General features: G+C 38.8%; 1 protein-coding gene across 1 annotated transcript; it reads right to left on the minus strand.

The window, feature by feature from the left end:
• Positions 1-163: 163 nt before the first annotated feature.
• LOC124143954 lies at positions 164-26948 on the minus strand. The gene is made up of 5 exons (XM_046513118.2): positions 26818-26948; positions 10452-10566; positions 9102-9173; positions 8073-8180; positions 164-6429 (listed from the first exon to the last, which is right to left on the minus strand). The coding sequence occupies exons 2-5, from the start codon at positions 10546-10548 to the stop codon at positions 890-892; spliced, it is 5817 nt and encodes a 1938-aa protein (XP_046369074.2). The 5' UTR covers positions 10549-10566; positions 26818-26948; the 3' UTR covers positions 164-889.
• Between the last annotated feature and the right edge of the window lie 11 nt (positions 26949-26959).

Genomic DNA, 26959 nt, shown 5'->3' on the forward strand with positions numbered 1-26959 from the left:
GTGAGTGAGTGAGTGAGTGAGTTGGGTTTAACGCCTCTTTTAACAGTATTCCAGTCATATCGCGGCGTGTCAGCTTAATGTGGGAGGAAAGCCCGAAGTGATGCAGGTCTCAGACGTTTACCACTTCGATGAAACCCACGAGCACGGGTATGGTGCTGACAAACCTAGAAACATCATCGGGGCGAACCGGGATTCGAACCCACAATCATAGGTTTCTGGCGTGCCCAAGGGACGCAACTCTGCACAGCGAACGAATTGCGCCTTAGCGACTGGGCCATCCCTTGCAGTGAAGTAAACACGTTTATTTTACGTCCAAGTATCAATTCATAAGTCAGCATTTCCAACTCAAAGTCCCTTGCTGATATACTATCTGATGAGTTCATCGAGTTTGTTTCTGCGTCAAAGCTTATGTTACATATATTGTAGATATCATAGCGTATTCTGCTTACAATATACTGTCGCGCACCACTGTTGCGGGCATATATCCTTTAGTCGGTGGTAAAATATCCTTATACAAGGGCAATTGCATCCTGAAAACATCGATGCAGCGGCCAGACCAGATGTCTTCATTTCATAACGTTTGAGGAACAATGAAGCATGCTCTTTCTACGAAGATTTCAAAGAACGTCAACTCAAAAGTTATTTGATCATGGTTATTCAAGGCCTTAGTAAAGCTTTCAAAACGTTTAATGTTAGACATTTGGAGGACATATCCAAGTACTATCCGATGCAATTCCGTATTTTATTTTGTAATATATTTTCTGATGTTGTTCAAGTGAACACTTGATTTGCCTTTGCATGTGTTTGTGACCAGTGCCGCCAAAATTGTGGGATGTGTTCTGTTCTATGACCATTTCCACTTGTCATCACCCAATGTGTATCATCGTTGTTAACATACAGTACCGTGCTGTGACAGGATCTCAACAATTGAGTCATGAGAGTGTGCCAGTGCCACTTTCAGGGGAGTAATGTCAGTATTTCCTAGACTGAGATTAACATCAGCATTGTGCGACAGCAAACTTTGTACAATCTGACAGTTCGCTTTTGAACATGACTCAATCAGAGGGGTGATTCCTCCTTCGTCTGCAGTATTTGGGTCAGACCCTTGTTTCAACAGCAAGTCAACGATGTGTATATTTCCTCGAGCACATGCAAGCATCAAAGGAGTTCTTCCCTTGCTGTCCTGAACATTGACACCAGCCATGTGATCAATTAGCAGTCCAACAGCTTGGTCATCCGATTTCTGACAAGCTAAGATCAAGGGTGTATTACTGAAATCATCAATTGCGTTGACAATTGCACCTTTTTCAAGCAGCCGGCTGATTTTCTGAGGATCTCCACCACTGCATGCTATGTGTAAGGGCGTCTCGTTGTGCTCATCAGCTGAATTCACATGGGCTCCATGTCTCAGCAATATGTCAAACACGTCAATACCCATGTCCTTTTCACAAGCTATCATCAGAGCTGTGTTACCATTGTCATCAGCTCTTTGTAAATTTGCACCATGATCTATCAGCAGTTGAAGGATTTCGAGATCTTCCCTTTCACAAGCTGCTATCAATGGTGTTCTTCGACCAACATCGACTTGGGCGTTGTGTTCTAGAAGCAGTCTAATGGTTTGACCATCGGAGTAATCACACGCCAAGAGCAAGGGGGTGACTCCAGATCCATCCGCCATCCTGGCATCTGCTCCCTGGGACAATAACAATGCAGCTATTCCTGTACCTTCTTTCATGCATGCATACAACAAAGGAGTGTTTCCAAAATCATCAGTCACATTTACTTTTGGAGAGTATTTCAACAGTTTCTTCACTATTTGAAAATGTCCCTCGCCACATGCTAAATTCAATGGCGTTTTGCCACAAGCATCAACCACTTCTATATCAGCCTTAAATTTCAGCAGAATTTCAACCAGTGCACTGTCCCCAGTTTGACATGCAAATAACAATGGGGTATAATTGTCCGCATCTGCCACATTTGTCTGAGCACCGTTTTCCAGTAAGTCCTGGGCTATTCTAACATATCCAGTTCTACTTGCCAGTAGCAAGGGTGTCTCTTCTTTAGCATTAAGGACGTTTGGATCAGCATTATGAGACATAAGCATCTTCACAACATTTGCAAAGCCTCGCTCACACGCCAAGTGCAATGGAGTGTTTTTGTTGATGTCACATGCATCCACTTTGGCTCCATGCTTCAAAAGAAGGTTTACTATTCGAACATTTCCTCCTCGACACGCAGCAAGCAGTGCACTGTCACCATCCCTGTTGACAGCATTCACATCAACGTTAACATGATCCTGTCTCAACAGGATGGATATCAGGTGAGCACTACCCTGCTTGCGCTCTGTGTTCTTGTCATACACAGGTTGTTTCAACAGATTGTGATCAATATCATTTTCTCTTTTTCTACACGCCACCAACAAAGGAGTGTTGGCTGAGTTGTCTGTAACATTGACCTGTGCACCCAAGTCTAATAATATTTCTGAAATTCCAGTGCTGCAGTCATCATCCCTGTGACAGGCTAACAGTAATGGGGTGTTGCCCTCCACATTACGTGTGTTTACTTCAGCATCATATTCCAATAGCATTACAACCATATGTTTGGTACCATTTTTGCATGCCAGCATCAGTGGTGTATTACCATCCCCGTCTTGAACATTCACGTTGGCATTGTGATAGAGAAGCAGGTCAGCCAGTGTTTCATCCAAACGTTTACATGCAATCAGAAGTGGGTCCTCATGATCTGATGTAGGGCATGCAGAAACACCATGTTCCAGACACACTTTGGCCACTCTTACATGACCATGTTTGATAGCCCACTCCAAGGGACTGTACATTTCACTTTCCGAATGTTCAAGACTGTTCTGTACAATTTCGGGATGGTCAAGAATGTACAATGCAATGTCAAGATCGTCTAGACTGTCCCTTCCATGTTCAAGATTGTCAAGATTGTACCCTCCAATATCAAGGCTGTCCAGACTGAATGGTCCAATGCCAAGACTGTTCTTTCCAATTATAAAATTGTCCAAATTAACATTGTCTGACAAAATAACTCTCAGTAGTTTGTCATAGCCTTTTGTGCAAGTCCAATTGAAAATCGTCTGAAATTCACAGTCTGTCAACTGGTTTTGGGCCTTGAGCCAAACTATTAATGATTCAGCAGAATTTGGATGGTCCTTAAGATATGCTAACATCAATGGCGTTTGGCCTTCAGTGTTGTGTAGATACTGAATTGTGCGGTCTTTCAGTAACACATTGACGACCCCAGCACTTCCATGCATGCTTGCCACATGCAAGGGTGAATCACCTGAATCAGCTTGAGCATTTATGTTAGCACCATACTGTAGTAACGTTTCGACACATTTGACACTACCCGATTCACAAGAAGCCATCAAGCTTGTGAAATTCTCCTGATCACCCATATTGACATCAGCTTGGTGACTGCATAAGAACGCAACAATTTGTTCATGACCTTCTAGACAGGCTGCGATCAGTGGCTTGTTGCTGTTGAGCACAGTTCCATGTCTTGAAAGAATTTCCACAATTTCTAAATAACCCTTTCCAGATGCCAGTGTAAGTGGGCTGTCTAAATCTCCATTCTGCAGTTCAACATCAGCTCCTTTGGATAGGAGAATCTCAACCACGTTGTGCCTGTTTTGACTGCATGCTAACATCAATGCAGAATTTCCTTTTGTGTTTGTGGCATTAACCTCTGCTCCATGAGAGAGCAACATTTCTACAATACCAGAACTGCCTCTTTCTGATGCCAGCATGAGTGGCGTGTTTCCCTCATCATTTGAAGAATTGACTTTGGCTCCAAGAGACAACAGACATTGGACTATTTCATCATGAGCGTTCATGCATTCATACATCAAAGGTGAAACACCATTTGGATCACATATATCAACACATGCATTGTGATCAATCAGGAGTTTGACAATATTTCCATCACCTTTCTCACAAGCCAGCAGCAAGGGAGTGACCCCTTCGCTGTCCCTCACATTGGCGTCAGCACCGTTTGATAGAAGAATTTTCACTATTTCGTCACGACATTTTTGTACAGAAATGTACAGCGGATGAAAGAGACCATTGGTATCAATATTTATCACAGCATTTCGTTCTATGGCTAGCTGAACCACGTTCCCATATCCCTTTGAACATGCCAGCATCAAGAAACTCGTTTTAAAGAAATCTTTGACGTGTACATCAGCGCCATGTCTTATCAAACGTTCACAGAGTAGCTGACTGCTTTTGCTTAATGCCAACAATAGTGCAGTGTTACCATGGATATTTCGCACATTGACATCAGCCCCAATATTCAACAAAACCTCTGCTGCCTCTACGTTGTCATAGTCACATGCCACCATTAATGCAGTAGTTCCTATAGCATTTGTTGCATTGACATCCGCTCCCTTTTCAATGAGAAGTTCAATGATTCTGACAGGGCCCCGTTTGCAAGAAATCATCAGTGCGGAGTCACCGTGTTTGCCAGTTGCACTGATGTCGGCTTCGACAGCTAACAACGCCTGAACCGTTGCAACATGTCCATGTTTACAAGCTGTCATTAAAGAAGTGTGTTCTTCGTCATCAGCTAAGTTCACATAGGCTTGTTTGCCTGTTTTTGCAATGTTGGCATGCTTGGACAAATACTTCAACAACAAATTCACAAACACAGATCGTCCATGCTGTGAAGCCACATGTAATGGAGTCTGACTATGCATGTTGGTGTGGTCTGGCTTGGCTCCAAGTTCTAAGAGACTCACTACAAGATGGACATTGTTGCCGGAGCATCCTTTGTGCAATGGAGAGTTGCCATAAGCATCTCTGTCATGTATAGAGAAGCCATGTTCAAGGAGAACCTTCACCATGTACTTCCTACCAAGCCTGCACGCCAGCGTGATCATTGTATCACCATGGTATTCATTAGTGAAGGGCGTCTCACTAAATTTATCTAAGTTATCTGTCTGTATTTGGACTTGCCATTGATCTGCGAAGTGTTTGAGTAAGTGTGGTCGAGGTATTAACTGTAGCAAATGCTTGAATGCCTTGAAATTTCCAGAATGGACAGATGCTGAGGTGGCATCAAGGAGACATCTATTACTGAAGGAAAATGATTTCAGAAGGGTCTTACAGAGGTAATCGGATTTGTTCCAAACAGACCAGTGAAGAATGGACTTTGAAAAGTGCTGGTCAGGACTTCCACATTTGAAACAATCCATCAAGTCACTTTTTTCTAAAAGCTTTTTGACAAATATCCGCTGGGCTAGAGCCTGATGGGCACATATTAATGGATATTCTGTGTTCAAAATCCCTTGAACAAAACGACAAGCCAGAAACTCATGCCACTCTTTTGAAAGGTAGAGTTCAAACATATTTCTGTCCTCAAAAGTTCCACGCTTCCTCTCCTTTGCTTTCTGGTCATGGATTCTTACTCTGTCAAAAACAAACTGAAATGAGCAATTGTCAATGATGAACTGTGGGTCTGTGGTTCCTACTAGGTAGGAAACTGCATTTTTTATAGAGGGGTGACTGAATGTGACAACATCAACATCCTTTCTAATAAAAGGACCATCGAGAGGGGAACTGCCCCTGAAGCACTTTTCAATGTCACCTATAGACACATCTTGAACCTTTTGAAACACTCTTTCCAAAGTGTCAGCCTGGTCGGACAGACGTTCAACGTGAACCTCATCGTCACTGAGGAGAAGAAGAAGTAAGCAAGCATATAGCTTTGGCTCAGAGAGACACAAGTCTGACAGTGAGTTATTCAGACAAGGAAGTGGGTCCCTGAAAAAGCTCATGGGTTCATGATGGAACTGTTTCAGTTTGAAGAACAAGAAGCATGTGTGGGGGAAGCCATAGGGTATAGACATGTCACATATGCTGTCAACAGTCGAGTCAGGAAGTTCGATTTGACTACGAGACATATGATTGTGAACCATTTCACGTTTTTCTTCTTTTGAAAGCGGTGTTTGGCTAGACAAATCGACCGTTGTGTCAGCTGAAAAAGACTGAAAATCTACATATGTTAAAGCCTCATTGAAGATACTAGTTCTAGAAGTAACAATAAGTTTGACTTTATCTGACAGTTTTCTGTCTCCACTCTTGAAGAACGACGCGAGTAGGTTCTTCCATCTCTCCAAAGCCAGAACTGAAAACACTGACTCTCCAAATATGTCATTCACTAAATATATTCTCGCTCTTGTAGGCTGTTCTCTTAAATTCACCTCTTTCGGCTTCTGAACTATGAAAATGTCATACTGATCTTTCAAATCCCGTAGTAGCTGGTAGGCCGAGGCTGTTTTGCCTGTACCAGGGAAGCCAGTGATGGCCACCACATGCTTGTTGTCCAGGCATTCTTTGGCTTGGTGGTATCCAGTTGTCTTAACGAATACATCAGCATCTTTTGTAATAACTTGTCTTTCATGTTCTGAGGGGAAAACAAACATAAAAATTATGAATATGGAATTATGTATGTGTAAAAGATGATTTTATACTTTATCACATAACACTTCATAGTTAAAATAGACTAAATAAACTAAAAATATGGATTTTATTATGAACCCCACCAGCATATACACATGGGCCCCACTTTGGGTTTAGAGTGTGCCAGTTGAGGCAACACTTTAATGGTTAGAGCAATTGGGTTCTGCATGGGTCAAAACAGATATTCCCTATGATGTTATCACGCGAGTGTTTCTTTGAATGGCAGTATCATGTATCATGAATAAACAGATGGCGAGCTTTGTTGAACACATTGCATGCATTGTGATTATTCCTATGGGATATTTGTCATCCAAAAACACACAAGAGTTATAACCTCTTTATCATATAATGCTATGTTTAAATTATATCGTCACAAACGGTTCCTAAACATTGCAAGTTTTCCTGGAATTTGCGCTTAATATATTGCGTCAAAAGGTCAGAGCTTAGACAGCTTAGGCAGACACTTATCTACACATAGTGTAAATGATCGCATTTAGCGGAAATCAATCGGTCCGCTGCATTTACATAACCAGAATTACTTGGGTAATCAAAGCAGACCGTTTACTTCTGACAATAGGGACAACACTTTGTTTTAATGGACTACATTGAAATATTATGAAAGTAACAAAAAGGTCGAAATATATATGCAAGATGTTAAGGAAGGTATTAAATAAACAGATTAAAACCGAAACAATGTTCTGTTACTTGTGCTGATTGAAAGCTGTCTTCATGAAAAATTATGTTACCAGTGTGAAGAACGGGGTGTTTATTAAACATATGGTGATCAATTTTATATTGATGAGTGTAAATTAAATAATCTCATTTATACCATTCGGTGAGGTGTATTCATTTTGTTCCTGTTGACAACTATATTATTCTTAAGGGAGAGAATATATTGATGTCAACTTCTTTATTATGAGGAACACAACGTTTCGGAGTATATGCTTACTTCTTCATCAGGTGAATGAATGCCATGAGGCAGGAAGCATATGTATGTATGTATGTATGTATGTATGTATGTATGTATGTATGTATGTATGTATGTATGTATGTATGTATGTATGTATGTATGTATGTATGTATGTATGTACAGGTAAGGACAACAAAATAATAAGATAACAAAAGGTGGAAAATAACAAAGGGTAGAAACTAGCAAGGGAAGCCAACAGATGAGTGGCGCTGATAGGTGATTAGCAATGGATTCAATCTTAAATTTCAAACTTTTTTTTCCAGAAGTACATTATATAACAAGCATATGAAACACATGACTGCTATCTAGTGGTATAGGGGGGCACGGATGGCCAAGTCGTCTAAGGCGCCGCGATTCGCTGTGCAGAGTTGCGTCCCTTGGGCACGCCAGAAACCTATGATTGTGGGTTCGAATCCCGGTTCGCCCCGATTATGTTTCTAGGTTTGTCAGCACCATACCCGTGCTCGTGGGTTTCACCGAAGTGGTAAACGTCTGAGACCTGCATCACTTCGGGCTTTCCTCCCACATTAAGCTGACAAGCCGTGATATAACTGGAATACTGTTAAAAGCGGCGTTAAACCCAACTCACTCGCTCACTCTAGTGGTATAATACGTACGTTGTCGGTGTTGGTCTTCACGGCTTTGCACCTTGTTCCCCTGTACTGTGACACTGCACGTCTCTGTAATGTCCACATGTGTGGCAGTGATAGTGCGTCTCTCATTCACTGTAAATAAAGTTTTATGCGCTGCATTAGCATTTAACATTATGGGATGCGGGTGTTATATAGTATTTGTTGCCTTGTATTTGGTCTATTTGCAATAGTTCTGTTCAAAGTCTGTGGGGACATGGGGGTTTATGGGTAAATTGTATAGGAAATTCACGCATGTCTAACTTTGTCTTAAATTGTCTGTGACAATTTATTTTTTGGATAAGTGTTTTACACATTCCAATTATGTTGTAAATTGTTTATTTTTAACCAAACCCATAGATTCATTAATTGTGTCAGAAGGGGAGGTAACCGCATGAGGCATATACAATAGTGAAACAAATAAAAGTGGAACTTGTGAACGAATACTGCATTCGAACGAGAATTTTGTTTCTTCTAAATGCGTGTGCTGAATAACTTTTTCTCTCATTGTAATTTGTTTTAAATTAATTTTGAATTTACAAACTAATATTCATTTAGATTTTTTTTCTCTTACCATTTTCTTTCCTAATTGATAATAAGATAAATCCGCATTTCTATCTCATTCAGCCATTCTCAGGCTTTCGACGTTCACAGCGGGAGTCAACCGCTTGTTAAATATGTGGGGAAGTGATTTTTGGTAAATTTAATTTGATGAACAAAGAGTTTGCCGTCATGTTGATGCAACGCATTAAAGGTTTTCTTGTTTAAATTGAAATTTAGTTTTGTATGTAAGGGTTATTTACGAAGTATATTGTAATAAACTGCGGTAAATTGTAATAAACTGCGGTTATATAAATGTAATAACACTGCGGTAAAATCTACAGGAAAGAATGGGTTCGTGACCACAAAAAGAAACTTGAGAGACTTGACGATAATATATGTATAAGACAGAAAACGAGAAACGTAAGTTAAATGGAAGTTGGACTGTCGTTTTTAAAAGATATGTGCAATACATACCATGAAGATCGCCATACACCACACCAACCGTCTCTGCATGTCGGACACTCCCTTCTGCCACACCCGTCACATCTGTCATAGAGAGCAGACATATACGAGATGTCACACATACACACGCACGCACGCACGCACGCACGCACGCACGCACATACACAAACACACAGACCATGAACCATGTAACACTTTGTAACCATACGATACCACTCTGGTCATCTCTTCGGGGGCTGTGGGGTAGCCTAGTCGTCAAAGCGTTGTCTCGTCACGCCAAAGACCCAGGTTCGATTCCCCACATGGGTACACATTCGTGACCAACTCGTGTTATTCCGGGACAAGCCGAATAGCGACTCGTGCCCCTCTCATGGCCATTTGTGCGACCGGGTTCCGTCTTAGCGCAAGCGGCCATACCTAAGACAATTGTCAATTCGTTGCCAAATGGTTCACATTTATTTCCCCATGTATTACATATATTTCAGATGCAATTTAAAGCACATCGGGACGTGCGGAATTATACAGTATGATTGAACACATTTATCAGTATCTTGGGTATATTTTTAGATGCAAGACATACGTAAAATCAAAAAATATTTCTGAGGGATTCTTTGACGAAGAATTCGAAATCATACGCCCAGTCTGATTGGTTTGTCGTATTTATGCACATAGCATTCATCGATAGGGGAAGGAGTCTTCTTTCAGGTTACGGAAACAGGCGAGTGGTGACGAATGATGGGTACAATGTGGAAGCCAATTTTCCGGTGTCCACTGCCGTGATATTGCTGGAACATTGCTAAAAGTGGCGTAAATCCATACTCACTCGGTCACTCACTCACTGCGCCAGGTATCCCCTTTGATGTGAGATGCTGACATACTGACATTTGTAGGGATAAATGTAAACTTCGTACTTATATGTCATCGTAGCAAAGTGATCAATCAAGGAGAGTGAGGTGAAATGGGGTTTAACGTCGCGTTCAAGATCATTGCACTTATATAGCGACGTGCATGCACGGATATGTGTGTGTGTGGCTGCTTGTACTAGTCCGGACTAATGCCGATGTTATAGTGCTAACCCACTGAGATACCATGCCGTAGTTTAACATGAATACCCCACTCAGACACAGTATACTGACTCCGAGCCAACCAGTCCTTGTTTATAGCCCCTTAATGCCAAATTTCAGGCAGGGTAACAACAAGTACCATCTTTTAACGTCTTTTGGTATGACGCGACCGGGGACCTTCAAATCCCCGACCTTCCGCACTCCGAGCAGATGCTCAACCACTAGGCCACGGAGGCGGTCGTCATCAATTAAGGGGTACGTTATACCATTTACTCAAACTTTAACACAAAATACATACCAACGTTGTGTATCTTTGTTTCTTCATATGGTGTGGTGGTGCCACTCGGTCCCTCGTCTCCCGTGTCGTCCCCGTTTTGTGAGGTGTTCGAGGCCATGTTGTTAAGTGTGGGTTTCTATAGATTTGTGGACCAATGTGTTCAAAATAGTAAAAAGCGCCACTTTAATACTCTGTCATTTGCGGTTAGTGAGTGAGTTGGATTTGACGCCGCTTTTAACAGTATTCCAGTTATATCGCGGCGTGTCAGCTTTATTTCGGAGGAAAACCCGAAGTGATGCAGGTCTTAGACGTTTACCACTTTCGTGAAACCCACGAGCACGGGTATGGTGCTGACAAACCTAGAAACAGAGGCGAACCGGGATTCGAACCCACAATCAAATTGCGGCGTGTTAGACGGCTCGGCCACCCGTTCCCCCTCATCTGCTGTGTATTGCACACGGGTGCATACAGTTACATACTTAAATTCTAAGTGATTACGTTATTTGATTGGCTAACCAAGCAACTTTATTTTTAAAACAACATTTTATTCAACATTATTTACAACCTTCTTAAGGATTCAACACAATTAAAAAATATTTGCCCGTATTTATATAATGATATTTTTTAAATTTGAAGTTTACACGATATACGGCTTTTCAATTGGACGAGAGGTTGGTCACCTGACCGCGAAATTGACGTTAATAAGAGTATGAACGACACAATTTGACGTCCATACGTTTTTCACGAGATCATGTTCTTGAAATGACGTTAACACCGACGGACTTCTTCCACATTCCTTGGGAAACGCCTGGCACGTACACGTACAGAAGCGTTCTTTCTCATCATTTAAACCCTTTAATATTGAACTTTTAGTATACATTGAGAAACGTCAGAGTTTGACTGCACAGTCGTTCACGAATATCCTCGCTATGACCCATTCGTAGTGAACAAAACGAAGAAATACACAACCAAACTATCGTAGTGTCGACCCGATCCGTGTCCAGGCTGACAGTGACAATCTACAGCAATCTATGACTTTACCTTAGTGTCTATTCGACACATCTTTAATGACATTTTCAAAGATCGGCCAATTGATCAATGATGACTAAAACATGTAACCGCCATGGGTTCATCAGCAGCTCCCGAAATCTCTCCCGTGACGTTTATCGTGTCGGCCATTTTGACGTCTTGTACTTATTGTAAATGTATTACGACGCGCTGCCATTGTGACTGACTTACAGAGGTTGTTCTTAACAGACCTTTCTCATCTAATGGTGATATTATTTGAATACATGTGTTGCGTAAGATGTTTCTGAAGAGCAAGTTGTGCATCCATACGCTCATGTCACCGCTCTTTTTGAGGAATTATTTTATTACGCAATATAGCTGGTTGTAATAAGGCTGTCAGTGTAACCATGAAGTCACACGAGTCATACTCCAATGAAATTGTTATATCTCTCCCACTTTTAGATGCAATCGTTCGGACATTCCTTTATCTGCGTTGCCCAGCAACATCTATGGGACTATGGGGAACATCTCACTAGACACTTCCCTCTCAAAAAAGCGTCGTCCAGTTTCCGACGTCACCACCTTGCAAGCGTATGTTCAAATGTCCAGAAATGACGTAATGACAGAACAATGTTTTATCGTAAAATAAACCACGCTTCGTTCTTCACTGTTATTTGCGATTTATCACGTAGCTGTGTTATATAAAGAAGTAAGTAGTCTATAGATACAAGGGCGTTACACCAGTCTTATCCATGCACTATCAAACACAGGCAAAGGACGTAGCTGTGTTATATAAAGAAGTAAGTAGTCTATAGATACAAGGGCGTTACACCAGTCTTATCCATGCACTATCAAACACAGGCAAAGGACGTAGCTGTGTTATATAAAGAAGTAACTAGTCTATAGATACAAGGGCGTTACACCAACCTTATCCATGCACTATAAAACACAGGCAAAGGACGTAGCTGAGAGCATTGCAACAAAACCGAGTAGCAAAAGAAACTACACCTCTCAGTTGATTTTAACACATGATTGATTTTCAAATGTAATCATCAGGTCAGCAAAATTATATCCAAAACGTTATATCCAACTATACTGGCGCTTAGTGCGCAGTCAAAGAAAACTTGAACATTGTTTTAGTTTTTAGAATATAATTTGATTCAAAACATGAAAAAAATCGTATAATAGACAGCTGCTGATGGAATCTGAGACAATTTATCTTTGAAAATCAATAATTTTGCATTTTTTGGCACAAATGTACATTTCAAACATGGTAGGGGTCATATGGTTGTAAATTCATTTTTTGTATCCAGTCTTCATTGAACCAATATGTTTTTACACAAATTACACAGATTAGTTTTCGAACTGTTGCCGGAACGAGTGATGGTTAAATTAGACATAATCAAATTTAACAGTTCTTTCAATTTTCAATTGCATCAAAAAGAAACTCGGTATACTTACTTTTGCCCCTCAGTTCAGATGAAACCTTTGATAAATTCGGAAGTCGAATAGGTGAGGTGAGGTGAGGTGAGGAAGGGCGAGGTGGGGTGAGGTGAGTAGGGGTGGGCTGGGGTGTTGTAGAATGTGGTGTGGTGTGGTGGGTTGGGTTGGGTTGGGTTGAGGTGAGGTGAGGTGAGGTGAGGTGAGGTGAGGTGAGGTGAGGTGGGGTGGGGTGGGTTGGGGTGAGGAGAGGAGGTTTTGGGTGAGGTGGGGTGGGGTGAGGAGGGTTGGGGTGAGGTGAGGTGAGGTGAGGTGGGGTGGGGTGGGGTGAGGTGAGGGCAAATTGGGCTTAACGTGGCATTTAAGATTATTGCACAATAACTTTGCCTTTCAGTATACATTTCAATCAGTATGACAACAGTAGCAGTAACTTCTACTCTAGCGTTTCACATAGATATTAATATGGCTGAATCTCATGGGAATGGAAGTAGCTGCATAAGGCATTGCTGTGTGGTTAGTGTCAGTAATCAAGTCACATGCAAGATTAAATTGATTTATGAAAGTTTTGTTTAAACATTATAGGCAACCATCTTGTCAAGTCAAGTGCTTATTTTTTGGTTGAGAGGAAATCATATTTTAAGGAGCACAATCGCAACTAACACCCTCCACGTCAAGAACATCAAACCCCTGTAGATGCATAGACTCGGAATACCAGTACACCACTCTTGCAATATAGGCTCGGAATACCAGTACATCACTTTTGCAATATAGACTCAGAATACCAGTACACTGCTCTTGCAATATAGGCTCGGAATACCAGTACATCACTTTTGCAATATAGACTCAGAATACCAGTACATCACTTTTGCAATATAGACTCAGAATACCAGTACATCACTTTTGCAATATAGACTCAGAATACCAGTACATCACTTTTGCAATATAGACTCAGAATACCAGTACATCACTTTTGCAATATAGACTCAGAATACCAGTACATCACTTTTGCAATATAGACTCAGAATACCAGTACATCACTTTTGCAATATAGACTCAGAATACTAGCGCAATATTGTGACAGTAGTGCTGCAACTACTGCAATAACATCGCAATCCCCCTACTCCCAGACAGGCTCAGGCCCTGATACACCTAACACACTGCACTCTGTATCGGCCAACACAGCACACGCTGCTTGCAACACGAGTGGCAGTTCCCGGACTAACGAGAGCGTGAGTGATGTAACTGCCGTGTAGACATGAACACACAAGGCATACCCTAATGATTAAACCATTACAGTTTGTGTCGAAGTGAATGCGACGTAATTTGTTCGTGACACAATAACTCACACACGTCGAGATCGGCTGTTACATGAACCAGCTCCTTGTGTCAGTCCACAATGTAATTACTTCAAGTACTTCAAACTAAACCAGGTCATTGACAACGCTGACAGGAGCATTAATGTACTGTCATATTGGCATATTTCACGTTCATTCTATTACAAAGCAAGTCAGTTTCCAAGTACATGACCACCATTTAACGGCTATGATAACCTGCTTTATCGATTAAAAACTGTAACAATAATCGATATTAAGTGTATAAAAGCTTAATAAGTGAGCGGTTTAACGCCGGTTTGAACAGTATTTCAGTCATATCACGGCGTGTCAGCTTGATGTGCTCAAGGGACGCAACTCGGACAACTGTTATGGCAGAGTGCTTTAATTCTGTGATCACAGTACGTTATAAACTCCTCTTAGCAATTGCTTTAATTATATTACTATATAGGACGTACGTATTTGAGGTAGTATTACATCAGGGCGTTTGTTTAACTTGATGTGGGAGGGAAGACGGAAGTTAAAAGCATGAGTGCTTCAACAATATGAGAGTTCAACGCATTATCGCTCTACTGATTTAATGCTATGAAAGCTCATGGCTTAAGCTCCTCGTGTTTTCATTCTGTAATAGTTCACCCACTCCACTAACCCTTTAATATAACATAAGACAAAATAGCGAATTCAATCAAAAAAATAAAGAATGTATGACAAATCCGGCTGAACTAAAAAATTACGTGTGACGTCTATCCGTCTAGCCCATAAAGATATACGACCAACTGTATTTGTTCGCCACTTGATCTTTAGATACGTTGTCAGCATTTATCTTTACCCCCGACATGCTTGTTCTCGTTGGTACCGCCTCCGTGGTCTAATGGTAGAGCGTCCGCCTGGATAGCGGAAGGTCCGGGGTTCGATCCCCGGACACGTCATACCAAAAGACGTTAAAAGGCGGTACTTGTTGTTACCCTGTCTGGCGCTCGGCATTAAGGGGCTAAAACAAGGACTGGTCGGCTCGGAGTCAGTATACTGTGTCTGAGTGGGGTATTCATGTTAAACTGCGGCATGGTATCTCTGGGCTAGCACTATAAATCGTCATCAGTCCTGACTAGTACAAGCAGCCACACACACATGCATGTGCATGCACGTCGCTGTAAAAGTGCAATAATCTTGGACGCGACGTTACACCCCATTTCACCTCACCCTGTCCTCGTTGTGATGGTAAGCTGCACAGGGAAGTGCATATTAGGCAGAAAACCTATTATCTATCAAGCCGATTAATCTTTTCCTATCCGGTATGCTATGAATAGAGGGTGTGTCATAGCTGAATAGGAAATCCCTTTCCTCGGGAATATTGCCAGACTAGAGATAATAAGTCAATGTTGTTCAACCAAGGCATGTCAGCTTAATGTTTAAGTCTAGACGTTTCCAGTTTGGTGTAATCGATGGACAATGTACACCCACGTCATACAATGCTCAATGTTATGGTATGGGTGAAGTTGGTGTTAATGTATAACGTGTTAACTTGACTTCAACCCACATATCTATACACATGATAGATCCCCGGAATGATGAAAACTTTTTTATCCTTGGTGACACACCCACGGGAGACTATCTCCACTTTTTGTTTAATGGTGGAAAACCGAGCATGCACATTCTACGAAGATTTCAAGAGCGTCATATCACTCTTGCTCAAAAGTTGTTTGATCAGGGTTACAACATTCAAGGCCTTAGTACATCTGAAGGTTTTATGGTAGACACTTTGAGGCCAATTATGAGTTTGGCGCATCGATGACCAAAAAAAATCTGTTTTGTCTTGTGTTTTTCGTGGTCACAATTCACTTGCTTTTGCATGTGTTTGTGATGGGTGCCACCTCTTGAGCAGGATATGCTTCCCTTACGACAAAAATCTTTTTTGTCTTGTGTTTTTCGTGGTCACAATTCACTTGCCTTTGCATGTGTTTGTGATGGGTGCCACCTCTGGATATGCTTCCCTTACGACAAAACCTGTTATCATCATTAATTGATAGCGATTTATTAACACGTGCTTCTGAGATAGTTGGGATATGGACTCTGATTTCTTAGGATTATGGAAATGGTTGTGTTGGTTTTATTTCAATATGAATAGGACTGAACACCCAATGCCATTTAGAAAGTGGTCAAATGTAACAAATGTTATCACAGATTATCCTACTTTTTTGTGACTGTGTGTGCTGGCGATTAGGTGCCTCACTCTGGCAATGTGGGTTCGATTCCCGGCCGGGACTCAACCCATAAAAGTACGATAATCTGAACTTTACTAAAGAAGTGATATCCAAAATATAAGCAGGACTTCCTTTTTGATCCATATCTTGTATTAATATACAATAAGACAACAACTGGCGATATATGCCCCGCTCTATCTGTAAGCACATTTATCCGGCCCTAATGTTATCATTTATAACAGCAGCGAACAATGCATATAGACAAAATGTGTCATGGTCCAAATAAACTTGTAAATTATCGAATGTCCCAACTGTTTTGTTTCTTAATGATTTTGTTTTTCTAATTCAGTTCAAAGGGTACAAAGTGTGTACATCGAATGTCTCAATTAATGGGGGGGGGGGGGGGGGGGGGAGGGGGAGGGGGAGGTGATTTTGAAACGTTTTACGCCGCTTTTTGCAATACTCAAGGTAGGATTGCGTCCCTTATGCGTAACAGGATCTTATGATTGTGGGTTCGAATCCCATAATCGGTCTGATTATGACCCTTGGTTTGTCAGCATCATACCCGTGCTCGTAGGTGTCTCCAAAGTGGTAAACGACTTCAACTCCTCCCACAGCTGACATCATAAAAATAACTGCAATGTCCCTCCATGCATTGTTAAACCCAATTCAATCACTTCTCTATATCCTTGTGTAAATGTACTAACTTTAACATATTAATATATTTCAGAATTTTCAACTTCAGCCGCAGTGTGTTAACTGGAATACTGTCCAAAATGGCGTTTTGGTTCACCCTGCTGTTTCTGGGCCTGTCAGCGTGCTCGTGGGTTTCACCCAAGCGGTTAACGTCTGTAGCGACCAGAACTGGGATACGACTGTAGCGACCAGAACTTGGATACGACCAGAACTGGGATAAACAGTCCACAATTTCGCAAAACCCCATTTACTGCGGTAATGCTTTCGGTTAGCTCTAAAACACATGGCGATATATATGCGGAATATGATTTAGTTTATATATTTTTTTTTGGGGGGGGGGCGTACTGAATATGATCTTTTGTATATTTCCATGTCACATTCCAAATAAATAACGCACATTAAATTCTTCACTATAAATTGGAAACATCTTTAGTTATTATTATTATTTTGTTATTTTGTACTTGACAAATATTCACACGCCTTTCTGTGCGGCAAGTCACATTTATGCACAAATGTCACAGTGTCTGTGCGATATTTCTTTTAACAAATTATGTTATAATGAGATCAATAATTGAAATCAAGGATGTGTTTCTACATCACATTGTGGTCACAATAGTGTATCGAATGTAATGGAATCGGCCATATTACAAAAGTAAAAGCGGTAACTCGAGGGGTTTCTGAAATATTTCGGATTGTGGCCGTTAAATAAAAAAGAGCCCCGACACATTATGCATTCCATTTAGATTTTGTTTTGTTTGTAACTGTAAACAATTTTCCGTATTCTGTTGTTTGTGGCCCAATTTAACGTGCGGTCTCCTCCAATCCCACGATGTGAATAGAAATGCAAAACATGTATCCTCATTAATTTATTTAATGTAACTGTGCTGAAGGGAATCCTTGTAATTCACACATGAGTAGATGTGAGAAATCATATTTATATAATTTCAAAACAATTATTTCACTTGCCTCTGCATTTAGACAAGCTCTTTCCACTTCTTTTAATTAGTTCGATGGGTTAATTGTATATGGTTTGCCAGAAGATTTAGGCGAAAATTACACAAGATGAAAGTGTTTTATAATTCTTCTTTACAAAGTTACGGGGAAGTACACAGGTACATCGGACATAAAATATACATTACTCAGAATGAAACGCGGGGTGTTGTATATCAGACATGTTATATACATCATTATAAATGAAAGACGCGGGGGGAGTATGTATATCGGATATAAACTATACATCACTCAGAACGATAGATAACGATAGAGGGTTTGTACCGGATGTATTATATTATACATACTTCAGAATGCTGTAGATGCAGACCAATGTAAGCTTTGAAACATACTAAGAAGTATCCAAGCTGGATATCGACGATTGTTTCAGAATGGCATTCTACCCACATATACAAGTTAGTGGTAACCTCAAATACCTCCTTAACTTAACCCTATCACATATACATGATGCAGGTAATGCAAGCTCAGAAGTTTGGTGTGCAAATTTATAATAAATGTATAAATGTATAACTAACAGATATAAGCGGTAAGACGGATATGACTCCTCATGCATGCATGCACCAGTAAACCAGACCTAACAGAAAGGAGTATATAGTTACTCCATAGTGTTTTAGGAACCAGGCAGCTTCAATTTGAAATAAAGGAAAGCTATATTGAAGCAAGTCGAAATAATATATTTATATATCTAGCCTAAAATCACAATGATCCATGGACAGTGCATTGTGTAGTCTATGTTGGGCATTGCTTAAAATATACCCACCGCATGTTAGGCGACAATCGATGGTTGGCTGGTTGGTTGTTTAACGCCGCACTGAGCAATATTCCAGCTATATGACGGCGGTCTGTAAATAATCGAGTCTTGACCAGACAACACGGACAAACCAGTGATAGACATCATGAGCATCGATCCATGCATTTGGGATACGATGACATGCATCAACCAAGTCAGTGAGCCAGACCACCCGATCCCGTTAGTTGCCTTTTACGAGAAGCATAGTCGCCTTTTAGGGCAAGCATGGATTGCTGAAAAGACCTATTCTACCCCGGGTCTTCACGGGCACCACAATCGATGGACCGGGTGGGCATGCTTGTATAGTGACTTCGTTAATTGTGTGTCATGTACCCCGATATAAATACATGTAAATAAACGATTGGTTTAAGTATGAACAACGTCCCACGCCGACATGTACGATGTCTGGCAATCAACCAAATAACGAACCTGACTACCCGAGGCTCGTTTGTCGCCTCTCATTATACGATTCTAAGCCGGACTCCCCATCCGATCATGGGAATATTACCTGCATGGTCAGCTTTGCTGTTACTGGTTCTTGCAGTAAAATGTTGGTCCACATGGGCAGAGAGCAAAATAGTGATTGATATTATAAGCAAACATCCAGCACGTCGGAGGACGTTGAACCTCCGATCCATGAAGTCACCTAGTAAGACAATTAAAATTAAGCATGTGTTGCCGGGGACCACTTCTACACGAAATCAACTGCCTGAGTGGTCTAGTGGATAGACGTCTGCAGAAGGAGTGAGTAAGTGGGTGAATATGTATTTACACTGCTTTTAGCAGCATTCCTGGAGTATCATGGCACGGGACACCAGAAATAGGGTTTCCTCATTGAACACATGATGGGAATCGAACACGGGCCTTCGACGTGACGAGCGAACGCTTTGACCAATAGGCTAACCAATCGCACCCCTGACAGCGGAAGGTAAGGTAAAATACACGGAATAAGATAGTACCCGTGCTTGGCGATTGGCATTACGTGGATAAACGTGGATAAACACGGTACATATTCTGTTTTACAAAACTCATGTAAGAATCCATGTATTACCTTCACCCTCACTCGGTAAATACAAGAATTTCTGAATTCTGACACTCCTTGTGTAACACACTTACTGGTATAATATTCCCTATAAAAGTACCAATCATGACCTCCCTCAATATTTGCTAAGTTTGTGGTCCTAATCACTTTCAAAAGCTAAAATTAATTATAAATATTCAACAGTTAATAAATTTTAAAGATGTTATGCCGCTTCTGCACGGTTTGATTACAGTAATACAAGGGTAAATATCTAATCGATAATTAATAAAAATCAGCTACAAGTATTCCATTATTTGTACATGTGAAAGGGCTATCCCATTTCTGGTCAAAGGGACATGAGTGATAATATAGTAAAAGGTCTCTTATAAATAGCAGTATTGACCCATTACATTAAGATTCTGCTCATAAGTGCGAAATATTATTTACTATCATCAACCGAGAAGAAATCTTAAGATTCCATTAATTGTGGATTTTAAAGGCATTATCCCACTTCTGGTCTAGGTGATATGAGTCATAATATAGTCAAATATCTCTTAAAATTAGTATTATTGACCCATTACATTAAGGTTCTGTCCACAAGTGCGCAATATTATTTACTATCATCAACCAAGAAGAAATCTAAAGATTCCAATAATTGTAGATTTTAAAGGCATTATCCAACTTCTGGTCAAGCTGATATGAGTCATAATATAGTCAAAAATCTCTTAAAATTAGAAATATTGACCCATTACATTTAGACCTTTGTTCAAAGGATTGCAATGTTATTTACTATCATCAACTGATAAGAAATCTTAAAATTCCATTAATTGTAGATTTTAAAGGCATTATCCAACTTCTGGTCAAGCTGATATGAGTCATAATATAGTCAAAAGTCTCTTAAAATTAGAAATATTGACCCATTACATTTAGACCGTCGTTCAAAGGATTGAAATGTTATTTACTATCATCAACTGATAAGAAATCTTAAGATTCCAATAATTGTAGATTTTAAAGGCATTATCCAACTTCTGGTCAAGCTGATATGAGTCATAATATAGTCAAAAATCTCTTAAAATTAGAAATATTGACCCATTACATTTAGACCTTTGTTCAAAGGATTGCAATGTTATTTACTATCATCAACTGATAAGAAATCTTAAAATTCCATTAATTGTAGATTTTAAAGGCATTATCCAACTTCTGGTCAAGCTGATATGAGTCATAATATAGTCAAAAGTCTCTTAAAATTAGAAATATTGACCCATTACATTTAGACCGTCGTTCAAAGGATTGAAATGTTATTTACTATCATCAACTGATAAGAAATCTTAAGATTCCAATAATTGTAGATTTTAAAGGCATTATCCAACTTCTGGTCAAGCTGATATGAGTCATAATATAGTCAAAAATCTCTTAAAATTAGAAATATTGACCCATTACATTTAGACCTTTGTTCAAAGGATTGAAATGTTATTTACTATCATCAACCCAGAAGAAATCTTAAGGTTCCAATAATTGTAGATTTTAAAGGCATTATCCAACTTCTGGTCAAGCTGATATGTCATAATATAGTCAAAAATCTCTTAAAATTAGAAATATTGACCCATTACATTTAGACCTTTGTTCAAAGGATTGAAATGTTATTTACTATCATCAACCCAGAAGAAATCTTAAGGTTCCATTAATTGTAGATTTTAAAGGCATTATTCCACTTCTGGTCAAGCTCATATGAAGCATAAAATGGTCAAAAATCTCTTAAAATTAGTATTATTGACCCATTACATAAAGATTCTGCTCACAAGTGCGAAATATTATTTACTATCATCAACCAAGAAGAAATCTTAAGATTCCATTAATTGTAGATTTTAAAGGCATTATCCAACTTCTGGTCAAGCTGATATGAGTCATAATATAGTCAAAAATCTCTTAAAATTAGAAATATTGACCCATTACATTTAGACCTTTGTTCAAATGGGAAAACGCCTTTAAAATCTACAATAAAGTTAATCTTAAGATTTCTTCTTGGCTGCTGATAGTAAATAGCATTTCAAACCTGTGAGCAAAGCTTGAACACTATGATACAATATTTCTAATTTTAAGAGATTTTTGACTATTTTATTACTCATATCCCCTCAACCAGAAATGCGATAATGCCTTTAAAATCTACAATAAAGTTAATCTTAAGATTTCTTCTTGGCTGCTGATAGTTAATAGCATTTCAAACCTGTGAGCAAAGCCTGAACACTATGATACAATATTTCTAATTTTAAGAGATTTTTGACTATTTTATTACTCATATCCCCTCAACCAGAAACGCGATAATGCCTTTAAAATCTACAATAAAGTTAACCTTAAGATTTCTTCTTGGCTGCTGATAGGTAATAGCATGTCAAACCTGTGAGCAAAGCCTGAACACTATGATACAATATTTCTAATTTTAAGAGATTTTTGACTATTTTATTACTCATATCCTCTCAACCAGAAATGGGAAAACGCCTTTAAAATCTAAAATTAAGTTATTCTTAAGATTTCTTCTTGGCTGCTGATAGTAAATAGCATTCCAAATATGTGAGCAAAACCTGAACATTATGATACAATATTTCTAATTTAAGAGATTTTTGACTATATCATTACTCATCTCCCCTTGACCAGAAGTGGGATAACGCTTATAAACACGACAAATAATGGAATCTTAAGATTTCTTCTTGGCTGCTGATAGTAAATAGCATTTCAAATATGTGAGCAAAGCCTTAACACTGATACAATATTTCTAATTTTAAGAGATTTTTGTCTATATCATTACTCATATCCCCTCAACCAGAAGTGGGATAACGCTTATAAACACGACAAATAATGGAATCTTAAGATTTCTTCTTGGCTGCTGATAGTAAATAGCATTTCAAACCTGTGAGCAAAGCCTGAACACTATGATACAATATTTCTAATTTTAAGAGATTTTTGACTATTTTATTACTCGTATCCCCTCAACCAGAAATGGGAAAACGCCTTTAAAATCTAAAATTAAGTTATTCTTAAGATTTCTTCTTGGCTGCTGATAGTAAATAGCATTTCAAACCTGTGAGCAAAGCCTGAACATTATGATACAATATTTCTAATTTTTAGACATTTTTTACTATATCATTACTCATCTCCCCTCGACCAGAAGTGGGATAACGCTTATAAACACGACAAATAATGGAATCTTAATATTTCTCCTTGGCTGCTGATAGTAAATAGCATTTCAAATATGTGAGCAAAGCCTTAACACTATGATACAATATTTCTAATTTTAAGAGATTTTTGACTATATCATTACTCATCTCCCCTCAACCAGAAGTGGGATAACGCTTATAAACACGACAAATAATGGAATCTTAAGATTTCTTCTTGGCTGCTGATAGTAAATAGGATTTCAAACCTGTGAGCAAAGCCTGAACACTATGATACAATATTTCTAATTTTAAGAGATTTTTGACTATTTTATTACTCGTATCCCCTCAACCGGAAATGGGAAAACGCCTTTAAAATCTAAAATTAAGTTATTCTTAAGATTTCTTCTTGGCTGCTGATAGTAAATAGCATTTCAAACCTGTGAGCAAAGCCTGAACATTATGATACAATATTTCTAATTTTAAGAGATTTTTGACTACATCATTACTCATCTCCCCTCGACCAGAAGTGGGATAACGCTTATAAACACGACAAATAATGGAATCTTAAGATTTCTTCTTGGCTGCTGATAGTAAATAGCATTTCAAACCTGTGAGCAAAGCCTGAACATTATGATACAATATTTCTAATTTTAAGAGATTTTTGACTATATCATTACTCATCTCCCCTCGACCAGAAGTGGGATAACGCTTATAAACACGACAAATAATGGAATCTTAAGATTTCTTCTTGGCTGCTGATAGTAAATAGCATTTCAAACCTGTGAGCAAAGTCTGAACATTATGATACAATATTTCTAATTTTAAGAGATTTTTGACTATATTATTATTCATATCACCTTGACTAGAAATGGGAAAACACCTGTAAAATCTACTCTTAATGGAATGTTAAGATTTATTCTGGGCTGCTGATAGTAAAGAATATTTGAAACTTGTGTGCAGAATCTGAATGCAATGGGTCAATATTTCTAATTTTAAGAGATTTTTTACTATATCATTACTCATCTCTCCTAGACCAGAAATAGGATATTGCCTTTAAAATCTACAATTAAGTTAATCTTAAGATTTCTTCTTAGCTGCTGATAGTAAATAGCATTTCAAACCTGTGAGCAAAGCTTGATCGCTATGATACAATATTTCTAATTTTAAGAGATTTTCTACCTTTTTATTACTCATCTCCCCTTGACCAGAAATGGGATACGGCCTTTAAAATCTACAATTAAGTTAATCTTAAGATTTTCTTTTGGCTGCTGATAGTAAATAGCATTTCTAATTTGTGAGCCTAATCTGAATGCTATGGGTCAATATTTATAATTTTAAGAGCTAGTTGACTATATCATTACTCATCTCCCCTCGACCAGTAGCTGCATAAATGTAATGAGTTTTGTTTAATGATCATTGTCATTCACATTTCCAACCTTTGAGAAACATGTACTTTGACAATAAGCTGTGCATATGAAACTACATAGTTTTAAAAAAAGCCTCGTCCCTTCACAACTGTACAGGCTAACTGATCATCATGGATGGACTGACAGCACAATGTATGACATTGTGCTAGGTCTGTACCTGCCTGGATAGAAAACACAGAAAAAAGTAAAACATAAAGGTATAATGACTTACCTTTATGATCTCGTCTTTCAAAGAAATATTATCTTAGAAACCCCAGCCACTTGGCCTTCAACAGCAAGGACCAGACGACCATTTTGATCAAGTTGTGAAGAGAGGATAACTCTTACTGTTGCTTTGTCTTGCAAATATTAATGTCAATGATGACAGAGCATGAGATAACAAGTTCAATTCTGTATTAGTAATGGGTTTATTAAATATATGTTAATTTGAAGCCTTTGTAAATATTTCAATCATATTAAATGATATTATTTAGATTCAATATGTAACAGAGACCATAAAATATTTATGGTCTCTCCATATATATGAGGACATTTTGCTGGCCAAACTGTTATGAAAGCTAAAATGTATATATGTCAATAAGCTACCAGGAATGGTTCAATGAGTTTACCAGTTATTTTAATGCTGATGGAGATTTTGTAATACGGAGTATTACATATGGTCCTTTTTCCTTTAAAAAATGAAGAGAAAAAGAATAGGGTGGTGGGTGAATCAAAGGAACATTAAAGAAATCTTTTTCAACAATTTCTACTCTAATAATTATATATGTAATTAGTTTCTTTTATTCTTTAAGTTAGACGTCTAAGATGAAGCACAAACTCTCTCACATCCCACATCTGCTATGCCTGGAAACAGTTACAGGCACTTCCAACATTAAAATAAATAGTTGCTTTTATCATAATGTACACTATAATAAAATGGAGTGATTTTGAATAATTGTTACCACTAAAATCTAGCATTATAGTTATAATAATATTTATAAAAAATGACTTTGGGACTTGAGAATACAAACAAAAATACACGCATCAGTTGCCAGAGGGCTGTGAGGTATTGGGGCTTAGAAATCCCTTGAATAGTACAAATGTAATTGTACCCCTTTTAACTCTGACATGTTGAGTATTCATTGTTTGATGTTTAATGACAGACTTAGTAATATTCAAAATAAATAATATTATTTAATTAATGTACATACCCTCCCACATATGTATTGTAAACATGATCGCCATCTCCAAGACAGTTTCCTCATGTATATGAAAAGAAATGTTTTCTCTTGAAAAATAGAATAACACAAACATCCTAGGAACTTGAATTATTACACTTGTATCCCCACCAATGAGTGGCATAACATCTTTAAAATACATAAATTAGAGAATAATTTTATTTTCATTTGGCTTATACTATTTTGTAGGAAAACACTGTGTTCAGAAGTGGCCAAGATAACTATTTAACAGAAATTTACTGTTCTTAAACATGTCACCACCTCACAAAGGTTATGATATGATAGACAATCAAATAATACATTTGGCAGTGGTATCATGGTTAGAAATTAAACATGGAAATGGGCAGTAATTACATATAATAAGCAACACGACCATTTTTATGGGAATTGCATTTTTTCATTCGCGATAAAAATAAGAAATTGTATTCCGCTTTAGTTCCGCATTACCACTTTTATACGCTGCTATATTTAGCTGCAAATGGTGGCTATCGAGTCAGTGGCGTTGCCATTGGCGCACTTTGCAGAACGGAGTAAAAATACAAAACACAAGAAGATCAGGTTATTTTGCTCTTATTAAATGTTTGTCAATTAAACACATAGTTGCATGCCAGAGATATAATTCTCTATGGTGTTTATCCAAGTTCTGGTCGCTACAAACGTCGAGCCCAGTAAAACTTCTGGCTGTCCTCCCTCATCAAGCTGACACATCGTGTCAAACTGACATGCTGTTCACAGTTGAAAACAGATTACAACAAATAGTTCAGGTAGAGTGCAACACTCCCCACTCCATACCTATCGTTTTCAGAATCAAGGAAAGGTTGTGGAGAATAAGCTAAGCAGCTGGGATACGATGACATGCATCAACCAAGTCACCGAGCCTGACCACCCTATCCCGTTAGTCGCCTCTTACGACAAGCATGGGTTGCTGAAGACCAATTCTGACCCGGATCTTTACGGGTCATAAGCTCGTGTAAGAATAGATATAGGTTTAAACCCCTAGTAATAATGGGTTTAGTATTACAGATGACATCATATAACATCATGCAAGGTTTCTGATTTTAAGAAATGCATTAATGATGTTTTACGTGCTTACCTAGCAAAGTTCAAACAACAGAAGAGTCCACCACAGTTAAGTTCACGAATCAACTCTCCAGGGCCATTGCATGTGTCCCTTATCCTGGTAGCAAGCGGATAGACCTACGTGTCACGTGACATTGGTCGTATATTGCGTTACG

This window comes from Haliotis rufescens, unplaced genomic scaffold (genome assembly GCF_023055435.1).
Source record: "Haliotis rufescens isolate VD_foot unplaced genomic scaffold, xgHalRufe1.0.p SCAF_6, whole genome shotgun sequence".
NCBI classification, from domain to species: domain Eukaryota; kingdom Metazoa; phylum Mollusca; class Gastropoda; order Lepetellida; family Haliotidae; genus Haliotis; species Haliotis rufescens.

What these genes read in the sequence shown, in the direction of transcription:
- LOC124143954 (XM_046513118.2), bottom strand. Translation starts at nt 10,548, where the DNA reads ATGGCCTCGAACACCTCACAAAACGGGGACGACACGGGAGACGAGGGA. An exon ending in AACAAAGATACACAACGTTG is followed by an intron (nt 9,174 to 10,451) that starts GTATGTATTTTG and finishes TCTCTATGACAG; the next exon opens with ATGTGACGGGTGTGGCAGAA. An exon ending in GGTGTATGGCGATCTTCATG is followed by an intron (nt 8,181 to 9,101) that starts GTATGTATTGCA and finishes CTTTATTTACAG; the next exon opens with TGAATGAGAGACGCACTATC.